Source organism: Moschus berezovskii, chromosome 4 (assembly GCF_049115385.1).
Source record: "Moschus berezovskii isolate FMDL1 chromosome 4, NW_MosBer_1.0, whole genome shotgun sequence".
NCBI lineage: Eukaryota > Metazoa > Chordata > Mammalia > Artiodactyla > Moschidae > Moschus > Moschus berezovskii.
In genome coordinates, this window is record NC_142463.1 from 37403224 (window position 1) to 37417985 (window position 14762).

General features: G+C 40.7%; 1 protein-coding gene across 5 annotated transcripts in view; it reads right to left on the reverse strand.

Annotated features, from left to right (window-relative positions):
* TM2D1 (TM2 domain containing 1) overlaps positions 1 to 14762 on the reverse strand; it is a 68112-nt gene that overhangs the window by 34532 nt on the left and 18818 nt on the right. For 4 of the 5 annotated variants that reach the window (XR_008682703.2, XM_055402060.2, XM_055402063.2 and 1 more), the window contains exon 4: positions 8550 to 8641. Coding sequence is in view for 4 of the 5 variants with exons in the window: in XM_055402060.2 (XP_055258035.2) it covers positions 8550 to 8641 (92 nt within the window). In the remaining variant the exon portion in view is untranslated. Of the gene's footprint in view, positions 1 to 6; positions 8200 to 8549; positions 8642 to 14762 lie in introns of those variants that run through there. The other variant, XM_088835347.1, reaches the window with a different exon arrangement.

The window sequence follows — 14762 nt, forward strand, 5'->3', positions numbered from 1 at the left end:
AGGTAAAGTCATTTACAACCTGGAAAGGCTTATAAATATTAATAAACTTTTCCATTTCCCAATAAATCATTGCATATACCACAAATGCTTTATATCAGGAGTATAAAATTAACACTTAAAAAAAACCAAATCTTTACCTAAAAATATGAGAAAAGTTTAAAAGACCCTCTACATAGAAAAACTACAAAAATGACTCATTCATTTAAACAATACAGTCTGAAGTAAAAATTCAATGTAATGTTACAAAACTTCTTAAGAGAGAAGGCCTAAGAAAATAAATCTTTAAATCTCAGCACACAGAGTTACAGAACATCTTTTAGTCCTAAGCCCTTATTTATGTACACTTAATACACTGTAGACACAAAATTTAATATATATTTATAGTAGAAAGTTAAATACCATCAAGGCACAAAAAAGTAATCTGGAAAAAATACACTGATCTTGTAATTAAGTAGCAAAATGCTTTAAGCAAGCCAATTATCTTCAATTTACCCTATACGTTTTTCCTAAGCATCTTATGTTTCTCATTAGCTCTATAGTCAAAATCACCAATTCTGTGTACACCTCTGTCCTTGGCGCCAACCTTAGAGCTACAGTATTAAAACAGATGATAACAGAGCATAGAATCTAGGACATATAATAATACAACATTAAAACATGAGGATGAAATCAGAAGAGGCAGATTGAGGGTGGAGGGTGGGATGAGTAATCTCTCTTCTATATTTAAACCTGAGCTGCTCTCCAGACATCCCATTTGAGATATAAAGATGATATGAAGCAAGACTCTTCGTGAAAGGGTAGTTCTAAGCATCAACTACAAACAGATGCCACTTAAAATTGTAAGAATGGATGAGAACGCCTGCTGGCACACATTTGGAAATATACAAGTAAGACTGAAATATGGAGGTAAATTAGATGATTCCGCACCCCCCTCCATTAGTATTAGATATACAGTAGAACAATGTTCTATGTACTGGGATAACACATGCTGGAAATAATTTCCAAAATATTAAAATATGGACACTACATAAAATAATGCTTTTGGTTCTCTTCAAAACACTCGTCACCTACCTCATATTTTACATTCGATCACTATCTGTCTCATGGAAGTCCCCTTAGAGAAGGGTGTTTCATCTGCCTTGTTTACTTCTGTGTCCTTAGTACCTACAACATTGCCTGCCACGTGGGAGATGCTCAATATTTGTTGAAATGAATAAATTCTCTCAGCCTTTCTATTTCCTAAAGACCCCGAACTTTTTATTCACCATCTTATACAACTCCTTTAATTATTTTTTCCATTAATTGCACTTTACTACAGCTGCCCAAGGAAATTTATCCATTCTTTCAGTATATGTATTATATCCATTCACTCATTTATTTCTGAATTGCATTCCTCTTCACAGAGTATTTTGGAAATATCACAGTTTCCCTTCCTTCAATTTGTTTATAAAAAGAACACTAAGAATGGATCATGGACTTCTCTGGTGGTCCAATTCAGTTTGGTCACTCAGTCGTGTCCAACTCTTTTTGACCCCATGAACTGCAGCACGCCAGGCTTCCCTGTCCATCACCAACTCCCGGAGCTTACTCAAACTCATGGCCATTGAGTCAGTGATGCCATCCAACCATCTCATCCTCTGTTGTCCGCTTCTCCTCCATCTTTCCCAGCATCAGGGTCTTCTCCAATGAGTCATTCTTCCCATCACGTGGCCAAAGAATTGGGGTTTCAGCTTCAGCATCGTCCTTCCAATGAATATTCAGGACTGATCTCCTTTAGGATGGACTGGTTAGATCTCCTTGCTGTCCAAGGGATTCTCAAGAATCTTCTCCAACACCACAGTTCAAAAGCATCAATTCCTCAGCGCTCAGCTTTCTTTACAGTCCAACTCTCACATCCATATATGACTACTGGAAAAACCATAGCTTTGATTAGACGGACCTTTGTTGGCAAAGTAATGTCTCTGCTTTTTAATATGCTGTCTAGGTTGGTCATCTTTCAAGAAGCAAGCGTCGTTTAGTAATTTCATAGCTGCAGTACCATCTGCGTGATTTTGAAGTCCAAGAAAATAAAGTCTCTCACTGTTTCCATTGTTTCCCCATCTATTTGCAATGAAGTGATGGGACCAGATGCTATGATCTTAGTTTTCTCAATGCTGAGTTTTAAGCCAACTTTTTCACTCTCCTCTTTCACTTTCATCAACGGGTTCTTTAATTTTTCTTTGCTTTTGGCCATAAGGATGGTGTCATCTGCATATCTGAGGTTATTGATATTTCTCCCAGCAATATCGATTCCAGCTTGTGCTTCTTCCAGCCCAGCATTTCGCATGATGTACTCTGCATATAAGTTAGATAAGCAGGGTGACAATATACAGTCTTGACGTACTCCTTTCCCAATTTGGAACTAGTCTGTTGTCCCATGTCCAGTTCTAAGTGTTGCTTCTTGACCTGGATACAGATTTCTCAAGAGGCAGGTCAGGTGGTCTGGTATTTCCATCTCTAGAAGAATTTTTCAGTCTGTTGTGATCCACACAGTCAAAGACTTTGGCATAGTCAATAAAGCAGAAGTAGATGTTTTTCTAGAATTCTCTTGCTTTTTCTATGATCCAACGAATGTTGGCAATTTGATCTCTGGTTCTACTTTTTCTAAATCCAGCTTGAACATCTGGAAGTTCATGGTTCACATACTCTTGAAGCCTGGATTGGAGAATTTTGAGCATTACTTTGCTAGTGTGTGAGATGAGTGCAATTGTGCAGTAGTTTGGATTCTTTGGCATTGCCTTTCTTTGAGATTGTGATGAAAACTAACCTTTTCCAGTCCTGTGGCCTCTGCTAAGTTTTCTGAATTTGCTGGCAAATTGAGTGCAGCACTTTAACAGCATCATCTTTTAGGATCTGAAATAGCTCAGCTGGAATTGCATCACCTCCACTAGCTTTGTTCATAGTGATGCTTCCTAAGGACCACTTGACTTCACACTCCAGGATGTTTGGCTCTAGGTGAGTGATCACACTGTCATGGTTATCTGGGTCATTAAGATCTTTTTTGTATAGTTCTTCTGTTCTTGCCACATCTTCTTAATATCTTCTGCTTCTCTTAGGTCCATACCATTTCTGTCCTTTACTGCGCCCATCTTTACAATAAATGTTCCCTTGGTATCTATAATTTTCTTGAAGAGATCTCTAGTCTTTCCCATTTGATTGTTTTTCTCTATTTCTTTGCATTGATCACTAAGGAGACTTTCTTATCTCTCCTTGCTTATCTTTGGAACTCTGCATTTAGATGGATATATCTTTCCTTTTCTCTTTTGCCTTTTGCTCCTCTTCTTTTCACAGCTATCTGTAAGGCGTCCTCAGACAACTATTTTGCTTCCTAAGGCCCATGACTTCACATTCTGGTGGTCCAGTGCTTAAGAATTTGCCTGCCAACGTAGGGGTCATGTGTTTGATCCCAGGTCCAGGAATATTCCACAGGCCATTGGGCAACTAAGCCCTTGCACTACAACTACTGAGCCTGCAAGCCACAACTAGAAAGCAGCCCCCACTCACCACAACTAGAGAAAGCCCGCATCCAACAACAAAGACCCAGCACAGCCAAAAAAAAGAATGGTTTGAAAAACATTTGTCTTCAGTGAACTGCTACTTTATGAAGAAAATGGAACTGTGCCAGCGCCTTTGCCCTCGTGATGCCCTCTTCCAATGGTGTTCTTCCTGCAGCTCTTCTCATCTCAGGGTACTTCTTCCAAGAATTCTTCAAGCATGCCATTACCCTCAAGAGCCCCAGCACTCTATCACACGTCTCCTATTTATTCCCATCACAGTGTTGATCAGAAATTATTTCTCGGTTTGTTCATTAATTCTCTGTCTTCCTATGCCATGTAAACTCCTGAAGACAGGGTTCTCATCTGTCTTATTCAAGTCAATTCCTTGAACAGTACGGCAGAATTTGACGAATATTTGTTGTATGACTATCAAAAAACTAGAAACAATCTATGATCAACTTGAAAAACACAAAGTAGCATACACTTTAAACAGCATTTATTAAAACTGAAATGACCAGGACCCTGTGGTGCTCCTGGCCTTTCTGTCCCTGTTTTCTTTTTTGAAGGGAAGAGAATCCAGCCTCCATGACCTTTCCTGAGCTCCAAAAGGCAGATATGAACAGTTGCTAATCAGGGAAGGAGCAGCCAACAAGCCAACAGAGGCCAGGAATCAGAGTCTCATCAAGATTAGGGCTTCCCTGATAGTTCAGTTGAAAAAGAATTTTCTTGCAATGCAGGAGACCCCAGTTTGATTCCTAGGTTGGGAAGATCTCCTGGAGAGAGGATAGGCTACCCACTTCAGTATTCTTAGGCTTCCCTTGTGGCTCAGCTGGTGTAAAGAATCTGCCCACAATCAGGAGACCTGGGTTGGGAAGGTCAACTGGAGAAGGGAAAGGGTACCCACTCCAGTATTCTGGCCAGAATTCCATGGACTGTATAGTCCATGGGGTCGCAAAGAGTCTACACAACTGAGTGACTTTCACTTTTTTCACTTTTCTTCCAGATTAACTGAGACCAGATTAGAGGAGTGCAGGCCCTACACACATGCTAACTTGTTAGCAACCCCACCCTTGAAACTAGTGCTATAAAACTCCTCATCAAATCCTCCTGGGTTGGGACACATAGTTCTTGAGGGCAGGAGTCTGTTGTGTCCCTCCTTGTCTGGCAAAGCAATAAAGCTATTCTTTTCTACTTCATCCAAACCTCTGTCTGAAAGATTCGATTCGGCACCGGTATACAGAGGCCAATGTTTTTGATATAAAAACCAATGCAAACCAGTACTTGTATGTATTTCATTATTTGGCGCACCAACACTAATTTTTTAAAAGATGGAGGGAGGGATTTGTGAACAACCAAAAGTAGACTTTTTTATCCAAGTAAAAAAGTTGTTAGGTCTCTTTATACAGATCCTGTTTACTTATCTTATCAAGGAAAGAAATGATGTATTTAGATTTTAAAGTTTTGGAATTCCAAATAAAAATGTTTCTAATCAAGAAGGATCCATTTTTATCCCGAGTCATTACTGTTGTAGATATATTCTTCCAAAAAAGATTATGCTGCCAGATGATATTCAAAAAGCTCATGTTTTCAGTGTACTTTATTTATACTTTAGTAACTTAAATTTTACATTTAAAGTATACAAATTCAATAAAAGGATTTATTTGGGTATAAAATAAAAAGCACAGAGATTAATTTTTGGTATTTAAAAAAAATTGGGGCTATTTTTTGCTTTATTACAGGTTGAGTCTTGCAAATACTCTTCTGTGTAACCATTTTAGAGAATGTAGATTATTTCATACTGAAGCTGATGTTTGCCAAAGCACATGTGTTCTGTAATGATTTGGTAATTGGGTATCTCTATTCTTTTTGTGCCTATGCCAATAAAGGAGAGCTTTCAAATCTTAGAAGAGTTTAACCTACAAATCCATGTACCTTTATTTGTCCCATGATCTGTGGATATAATATGCCAGTTCAAACTGGTAACTCCAAACTTGAAAAAAGGAATAAAATAACCAAAGATTTTGAAGTTTGGGGCTTAAAAACACACAACACTTTGTTATTCTCATAAGAAAACATTTACACTTAAAAGTAGCATCACCATGAAAGGAGTATCTCTCCCCCCATTAACTGCTCCAAAAGAGTTATTATCTTTGAGAATCCATAATCTTTTAATGCTACAGATGGCCAAAATAAAATATACCAATTATTGCCATGTAAAGAAAAATCACAATGTTAACACAGCTAAAAACACAAAGACAGAATATTAGAAAAATAGGCTTCATGGTGAAAAAAGGGTTCAGCTAAAGCAGCACAAGTTCAGCTGCTGCTGCTAAGTCACTTCAGCTGTGTCCGACTCTGTGTGACCCCATAGATGGAAGCCCACCAGGCTCCCCCGTCCCTGGGATTCTCCAGGCAAGAACACTGGAGTGGGTTGCCATTTCCTTCTCCAATGTGTGAAAGTGAAAGTGAAGTCGCTCAGTCGTGTCCGACCCTTATGGACCCCACAGACTGCAGCCTACCAGGCTCCTCCATCCATGGGATTTTCTAGGCAATAGTACTGGAGTGGCTTGCCATTGTCTTCTCCGACAAGTATGAGAATAAATCAATTAGAGGAAATAATGCTATATACATAAAGTATCTATAAAGAAAATTTTTCTTAAGAGTGTTTGGATCTTATTAAATTTTATTTAATTTCACCCTCAACACATTTCCCTTATTTAATCCTAACATAAAATTTATATAATGAAGAAAAGAGAATTCCAAAAAAACATCTACTTCTGCTTCATTGACTACGCCAAAGCCTTTGACTGTATGGATCACAACAAACTCTGGAAAATTCTTAAAGAGAATACCAGACCAGAATACCAGAATATCAGACCACCTGACCTGCCTCTTGAGAAATTTGTATGCAGGTCAAGAAGCAACAGTTAAAAACAGACATGGAACAACAGACTGGTTCCAAATTTGGAAAGGAGTATGTCAAGGCTGTATACTGTCACCCTGCTTATTTAACTTATATGCAGAGTACATCATGAGAAATGCCTGGCTGGATGAAGCACAAGCTGTAATCAAGATTGCAGGGAGAAATATCAATAACCTCAGATATGCAGATGACAACACCCTTATGACAGAAAGCGAAGAAGAACTAAAGAGCCTCCTGATGAAAATGAAAGAGGAGAATGAAAATGTTGGCTTAAAACTCAACGTTCAAAAAACTAAGATCATGGCATCTGGTCCCAGCACTTCATGGCAAATAGATGGGGAAACAATGGAAACAGTGAGAGACTTTATTTTCTTGGCCTCCAAAATCACTGCAGATGGTGACTGAAGCCATGAAATTAAAAGATGCTTGCTCCTTAGAAGAAAAGCTATGACCAATCTAGACAGCGTATTAAAAAGCAGAGACGTTAATTTACCAACAAAGGTCCATCTAGTCAAAGCTATCGTTTTTTCAGTAGTCATGTATGGATGTGAGAGTTCGACCTAAAGAAAGCTGAGCACCAAAGAATTGATGTTTTTGAACTGTGGTATTGGATAAGACTCTTGAGAGTCCCTTGGACTGCAAGGAGATCCAACCAGTCAATCCTAAAGGAAATCAGTCCTAAATATTCATTGGAAGGAATGATGTTGAAGCTGAAGCTCTAATAGTTTGGCCACCTGATGACAAGAACTGACTCATTAGAAAAGACCCTTATGCTGGGAAAGTTGACGGCAGGAGGAGAAGGGGACAACAGAGGATGAAATGGTTGGATGGCATCACTGACTCGATGGACATGAGTTTGAGCCAGCTCTGGGAGTTGGCGATGGACAGGGAAGTCTGGTGTGCTTCAGTCCATGGAGTGGCAAAGCGTCAAACACGACTGAGAGAATGAACTGAACTGAACCTCACAGTGAAGATTCCTCTTTGATCTCTGGTGGGTAGCAAGATGGAAAGAATAAGATTAGTGTTGGTAGCTAGAAAGCAGAGCACTCAGATACTTTAACACTGCTCACTGAAGGGCTAATATAGAAGCAAAGTACTACAGTAAATAAAGCATGATCTCTTGAGCCAGAGTATTTGGGTTCAAATTCAGGTCACTAGCTGAGTGTCCTTGGGTAAATCTCTTAATCTCATGACAAGTTCCCTATCCATAAAACAATGATGATAACAAATATATCAGAGTATAAAGCAAGGCCTCCAAAGGTAGCAAATCCTTTAACCTCTCTGGTGACAATTTCCCTACCTGTTGAAGCAGATTTAAACAGGATGATAAACTCAGAGAGTTTTAAGGCTCAAAGAAGGGGAGACATGTGAAAGTATTATTTAAACAAAAGATACCATCAAATGTGACTAGCTTTCAGAAGCATTAGTAACTATGGTAAAGTAAAGATTACAACCAGGGGGAAGGTGTGGGGAGGGATGCTTGGGGTAATAATCAGGCTCCACACCAGCTCATAGTGGTTGCTGGAGTTCCAACCCCAACTTCTCCTGAAAGAAGTAGTTTCTTTTTTTTTTTTTATTTGCCAAGTCCCTCCCTTACCTGCGCTTCCCGCCCCAGCCCCGCAGGCCACCCTCCACCCCAGCCTCGGGTGGAGGCTTCACCGGGTCCAGGCGCAGGAAGGAAGAAGTAGTTTCTATTCCCAAAGTAACACTGACAGATATCCAGGTAGAAGGCAAATATTTCTGGAGGGATAGGAAAAAATATGCATTTATTCCTAAGACATTTACTGAATACCCAATGTGTGCATAGCACTAGCAATGACAACTCCAGTCTACTATCCTAATGACTACACTGTCCTGAGTGTGTGTTTTCATAAAGATGGAAAAAAGAACAGGCAAAGTCAGTATCTTTTACCAAGTTCACTACAGAGCTAACTGCTAGCTGTGTAATCAGAGAAAAACATTGACTATTCAACTCCAGCTTCATGGAACTGGTAACTATTGATAGTATGCAGAGATTTAATCTATACGAATAGGTACATTTACTTACAAGTTTCACAAGAATTTATTTTTTTTAAATAAAATACACTCACCCAAGGCAGGGTATCCAAGGTAAAATCGATCTGCTCCCAACCATCCAAGGAAAAGAGACAGTGCAACCGCCACCTTGTATGAATAGCCATTCCTGAAGAATCAGAACCTGAATGTCACATTCATATATTTCTAACATGTAAACATTTTAGAAAATAATGTTGATTATTACTGTTTGTTAATCAGTTCATTCATCCATTCAATTAATGCTTTGTGGGTGGCTACTGAGTGCCAGGGACTATTTCAGGCTACTGGGATATATTAATGAGCAGAAGAGATAAAAATTCCTGCCTTTAAAGAGCTTACAATCTAGTGGCAGCAAGTAATAAACCTAAGTGAAAGTTGCTCAGTTGTGTCCAACTCTTTGCGACCCCATGGACTATATAGTCCGTGGAATTCTCCAGACCAGAATACTGGAGTGGTTAGCCTTTCCCTTCTCCAGGGAATCTTCCCAACCCAGGGATTGAACCCAGGTCTCCTGCATTGCAGGGAGATTCTTGACCAGCTGAGCCACAAGGGAAGCCCAAGAATACTGGAGTGGGTAGCCGATCCTTTCTCCAGGGGATCTGCCTGACCCAGGAATCAAACCGGGGTCTCCTGCATTGCAGGTGGATTCTTTACCAACTAAGCTATGAGGGAAGCCCATAAACCTAAACATATTTTAAAAAGAAACTGTGTTAGAAAGTCATAAAGAAAGACTTTCCTGGTGGTCCAGTGGCTAAGACTGTGCGCATAATGCAGGGGGCCCAGGTTCAAGCCCTGATCAGTGAACTAGATCCCATGTGCTGCAACTAAAATATCCTGTATGCAGACATGAAGTTTGAAGACTCCACCCCACACGCGCAACTAAGACCTGGTGTGACCAAATAAATATTTTTGTGAAAAGACAGTCATAAATGCTATGAAACAAGAAGTAGATTACGGTGTACAGGGAATTCAGAATGCCAGGATTACAGATAAAGGCCATTTAAGTGGAGTGACAAGAGTAAGCTTCATTGCTGCTACTGCTAAGTCGCTTCAGTCGTGTCCGACTCTGTGTGACCCCATAGATGGCAGCCCACCAGGCTCCGCCGTCCCTGGGATTCTCCAGGCAAGAACACTGGAGTGGGTTGCCATTTCCTTCTCCAATGCGTGAAAGTGAAAAGTGAAAGTGAAGTCGCTCAGTCGTGTCTGACTCTTTGCGACCCCATGGATCACAGCCCACCAGGCTCCTCCGCCCATGGGATTTTCCAGGCAAGACTACTGGAGTGGGTTGCCAATGCCTTCTCCGAAGCTTCATTGAGAAGGTGGTACTTCAGCAAAGACCTAAGGGAGGTAAGAGATTTAGCCATGCCATGCCTCTGATGGAAGAGTGTCCCAGACAAAAGAAACTGCTGTTGCAAAGGCAGCCTACTTGGCCTGTTCAAGGTCTATTAAGGAAGCAAGCATAGGAGGAATGGAGCAGGAAAGGGGAAGAACAGAAGAAGACAAGGTCAGAGAGAGAACAGGGCAAAGAGGGCAGGTCATGCAGGGCCTTGAGCGCCCTTGTCAAGTGCTATAAAAACACCATCTTTTACTCTGAGTGACATGTGAAGCTACTGCAGAGGCAAGCAGAGGTATGGCGTAAAAACAGTCACTCTAGTTGCTATGCTGAAGACAGACTGCAGGGGAGTATTTGCAAGTTATTGTGACAATAATGTACAACAAACCTTCCCAAATCAAGAAGAGACGAAACCAGAAAGGAGTAACAGTGAGGAAGAAGTAAAACCAAAAGAGTGTGGTGTCAACATGGATCTACGGTATCACACAGGGAACTCTTCTCAATGTTTTGTGGCAGCCTGGATGGGAGGGGAGTTTAGGGGAGAATGGATACATGTATACGTATGGCTTAATCCCTGTGCTGTCCACCGGAAATTATCACACTGTTAATCGGCTTTACTTCAACACAAAATAAAAAAGTAAAAAAAAAAAGTGTGTGGTATCTTGGAAGTCCAGTGAAGTCAGTGTATTAAGAACAGAGTGGTCAACTGTGCCAAATGTGACTGATGGATGACATAAGAATGCCTGAGAATTTACCACTAAATTTAACCAAGAGGAAAGCATTATTGACCTCACCAAGAGCAATTCTGGCAACAATGAGGGCAAAATATAGAACAGAGCAGGCTTAAGAAAGACTGGAAGGGCCATAGCAGTGCCCGTGACTCTGTCACATCCTACAGCACCCACAAACCTGGCTCTCCTCTGCCCTCACCGCTACAACAGAGTCCACAACCCAGGCAACCCCCACTTGTGGCAGAGAAACCTGCCATCCTGGTGTCCCTGGTGGTGATGCCAGCAACGACAGCAACTCTTGCAGCATCAAGGTACCAGTAACCCCATAGGAAAGAAGCAGAGATGATGAGGGCACTGGTGACACCTCTGGCAGAGGTGACAGAGGGTAGAAAGTGCCAATTAAATATAGCCAGAGGCAGCTCAGGTAAGAGAAACCAAGCTATAAATTGTGCTGCAGTGCCATCTACTGAAAAACAAAAGAAAGTACTCTAATTACCAACCTGTTGAACTGTTAGAATCAAAGTAAATAGTTTTACCTAAATGAGAAAGCTATTCACTACCTCAAGCATGCCAGCAAAGGAACAACTCATCAAGCACCATGAAAAGCTACAGTAACACAGCATCAGAAAAGAGAAAATGACAATCCTCCAGAAATCAAACTTAAAATCACAGAAGACTGTGGTCTCATAGAGAATTCAAAATAGCTATCAGGAAGAAACTCAACCCGCTACAAGAAAACAAAAAAACAGTTCAATGAACTAAGGAAAAAAATGAATGAAAAGAAGGAATATTTTATCCAAGAGATTGAAACTCTTAAAAAAGAACCAAACAGAAATTATGAAGCTGAAGAACTCAATAAATGATATGAAGAATGGCATTAAAAAACAATGGAAATAGAGTAGACCATATGGAAGAGAGAATTAGTGAGTTTAAAGACAGAAACTGAGAAATGATGCAGATGAAAGAGCAGCAAGAACTAAGTCTTTTTTTTTTTAATGAAGAAACTATAAGAACTATCCAACTCCATTAGAAAGGCGACATAAGGACAATGGGTATACCAGAAGGAAAAGAGAAGGAGAAGGAAACAGAGAGCTTATTTAAGGAAGTAACAGCTGTTCAGTTCAGTTCAGTCACTCAGTCACGTCTGACTCTGTGACCCCGTGGACTGCAGCACGCCAGGCTTCCCTGTCCATCACCAACTCACAGAGCTTGCTCAAACTCATGTCCATCGAGTTGGTGATGCCATCCAACCATCTCATCTTCTGTCACCCCCTTCTAAGTAATAGCTGCTGCTGCTGCTAAGACGCTTCAGTCATGTCCAACTCTGTGCGACCCCATAGACGGCAGCCCACCAGGCTCCTAAATCCCTGGGATTCTCCAGGCAAGAACACTGGAGTGGGTTGCCATTTCCTTCTCTAATGCATGAAAGTGAAAAGTGGAAGTGAAGTCGCTCAGTTGTCTCTGACTCCTAGCAACCCCATAAACTGCAGCCCACCAGGCACCTCCGTCCATGGGATTTTCCAGGCAAGAGTACTGGAGTGGCTGAGAATGTCTCAAATCTGGGAAAGGAGTTAGATATACAAGCTCACGTAGCAAATAGAACACCTAAAAAGACCTTCCCCAAGACATATTAAAACTGCTAAAAGTCAATGACAAAGAAACAACTTTAAAGGCAGCCGGGGGAATAAAGACAGCAACCTACTAAGGTACCCCCACTAGGTGATCAGTAGATTTCTCAGCAGAAACTCTATTGACCAGGAGAGAATAGAATGACAAACTCAAAATATTGAAAGATAAAAACTGTCAGCCAAGAATACTCTATATAGCATAAGTTTCATTCAGATACATGGAGAAATACAGGCATTCCCAGACAAACAAAAGTTGAGGGAGTTTATCATCACTAGACTTTCCTTACAAGAAATGCTGAAAAAAATTCTTCTACTTGAAATGAAAAAGCAAAATACAAAAAATATTAAGCTAATAAATAAATAGAATCAGAAAATGGTAACTATATATCAGAATAGGTTGCTGGGAATTGGTCCATTGATTAAGACTCTGTACTCCGAATGCAGGGGGCTCCAGTTCAATCCTGGTCAGGAAACCAGATCCCACATGCCACAACTAAATATCCAGTATGTGGCAACAAAGATCCCACATGCTGAAAAGAAGACTTGGCACAGCCAAATTAAAACAAAACACAAATCATTAAAAACAGGTTGTTAAACACTTAATTATAGCAAAGATTAAAGGGTGAAAAAAAATAACTATAGCTACATCAATTTGTTAATGAATTCACAGTATTCTGTGCTGAGACATATTTGTGACGACAAAAATATAAAAGGGAAAAGGCAAAAGATGCAACCTCTATAGGAATATGAGGATAGAATACTACCAAAAGGACTTCCCTGGTGGCTCAGTGGTAAAGAATCTGCCTGCCAATGCAGGAGACATGGGTTTGATCCCTGGGCTGGGAAGATCCCACATGCCGTGGAGCAACTAAGCCCTTGTGCCACCACTACTGAGACTGTGCTCTAGAGTCCAGAAGCTACAAACTGAGCTCATGTGCTGCAACTACTGAAGCCTGTGCAGCCCTAGAACTGTGCTCCCTAACAAGCGAAGCCATCGCAATGAGAAGCCCATACACCACAGCTAGAGAGCAGCCCCCACTCTCCACAACTAGAGAAAAGCCTGTGCAGTAACGAAGATCCAGTACAGCCAAAAATAAACCGATAAAAAATTTTAAAAAGATACTACCAACAGAAAAAGGACTATCTTTGAGATGTTTATACAAACCTCATGACAACCACAAAACAAAAATCTAGAGCAGAAACACAAAACATTAAAAAAAAGAGAGAAAACTGAGAAAAACATCATAGAAGACTACTATTTCCTTGCACAGAATGGCAAAGAAAAAGAAACAATGGAACTACAGAACAACCGAAAAACAAAAGATAAATGGCAATACCAAGTCCTCGTACATCAGTCAGTCAGTTCAGTCGCTCAGTCGTGTCCGACTCTCCGCGACCCCATGAATCACAGCACGCCAGGCCTCCCTGTCCATCACCAACTCCCGGAGTTCACTCAAACTCATGTCCATCAAGTCGGTGATGCCATCCAGCCATCTCATTCTTGGTCGTCCCCTTCTCCTCCTGCCCCCAACCTTTCCCAGCATCAGAGTCTTTTCCAGTGAGTCAACTCGTCGCATGAGGTGGCCAAAGTATTGCAGTTTCAGCTTTAGCATCAGTCCTTCCAATGAACACCCAGGATCAATCTCCCTTAGAATGGACTGGATGGATCTCCTTGCGGTACAAGGGACTCTCAAGAGTCTTCTCCAACACCACAGTTCAAAAGCATCAATTCTTCGGCAATCAGCTTTCTTCACAGTCCAACTCTCACATCCATACATGACCACGGGAAAAACCATAGCCTTGACTAGACGGACCTTTGTTGGCAAAGTAATGTCTCTGCTTTTTAATATATTATCAAGGTTGATCATAACTTTCCTTCCAAGGAGTAAGCGTCTTTTAATTTCATGGCTGCGTACATCAGTAATCACACTAAATGGGAAGTTCCCTGGTGGTCCTGTGGTTAAGACTGTTTTTCCATTGCAGCGGGCATGGGTTCGATCCCGGGTTGGGAAACTAAGATACTGCATGCCACACAGCATGGCAAACAAACACACACACACACTCTCTGTGAATGTAAATAGATTGAATTCACCAAGCAGAAGACACAGAATGCTTTGTTGGATTAAAATATAAGACCCAACTATATGCTGACTCTAGGAGACTCATCTCAGTTCTAAGTAAAGGACTGCAAAATGATACTCTAAGCAAATGGCAGCCAAAAGAAAGCAGGCGTAACCATACTCATAACAGACAAAACAGACTCCAGACCAAAAAAGCTAACAAGAGACAAAGATGGGCATTATATACTAACGATAAAGGGTACAATTCATTTAGAAAACATATTCATTACTATATATGCACCTAACAACAGAGCACCAAAATATATAAAGCATATAACTGACTTAAAGGGAGAAACTTACAGCATCACAGTGAGAGAAGGAGATGTTAACAACCCACAACAAATGGATAGATCACACAGACAGAAAGAGAACAAGGAAAACTCAACCTTAAATGAAACACTAGACCAAAGAGACTTAACAACAGATGTACACAGAA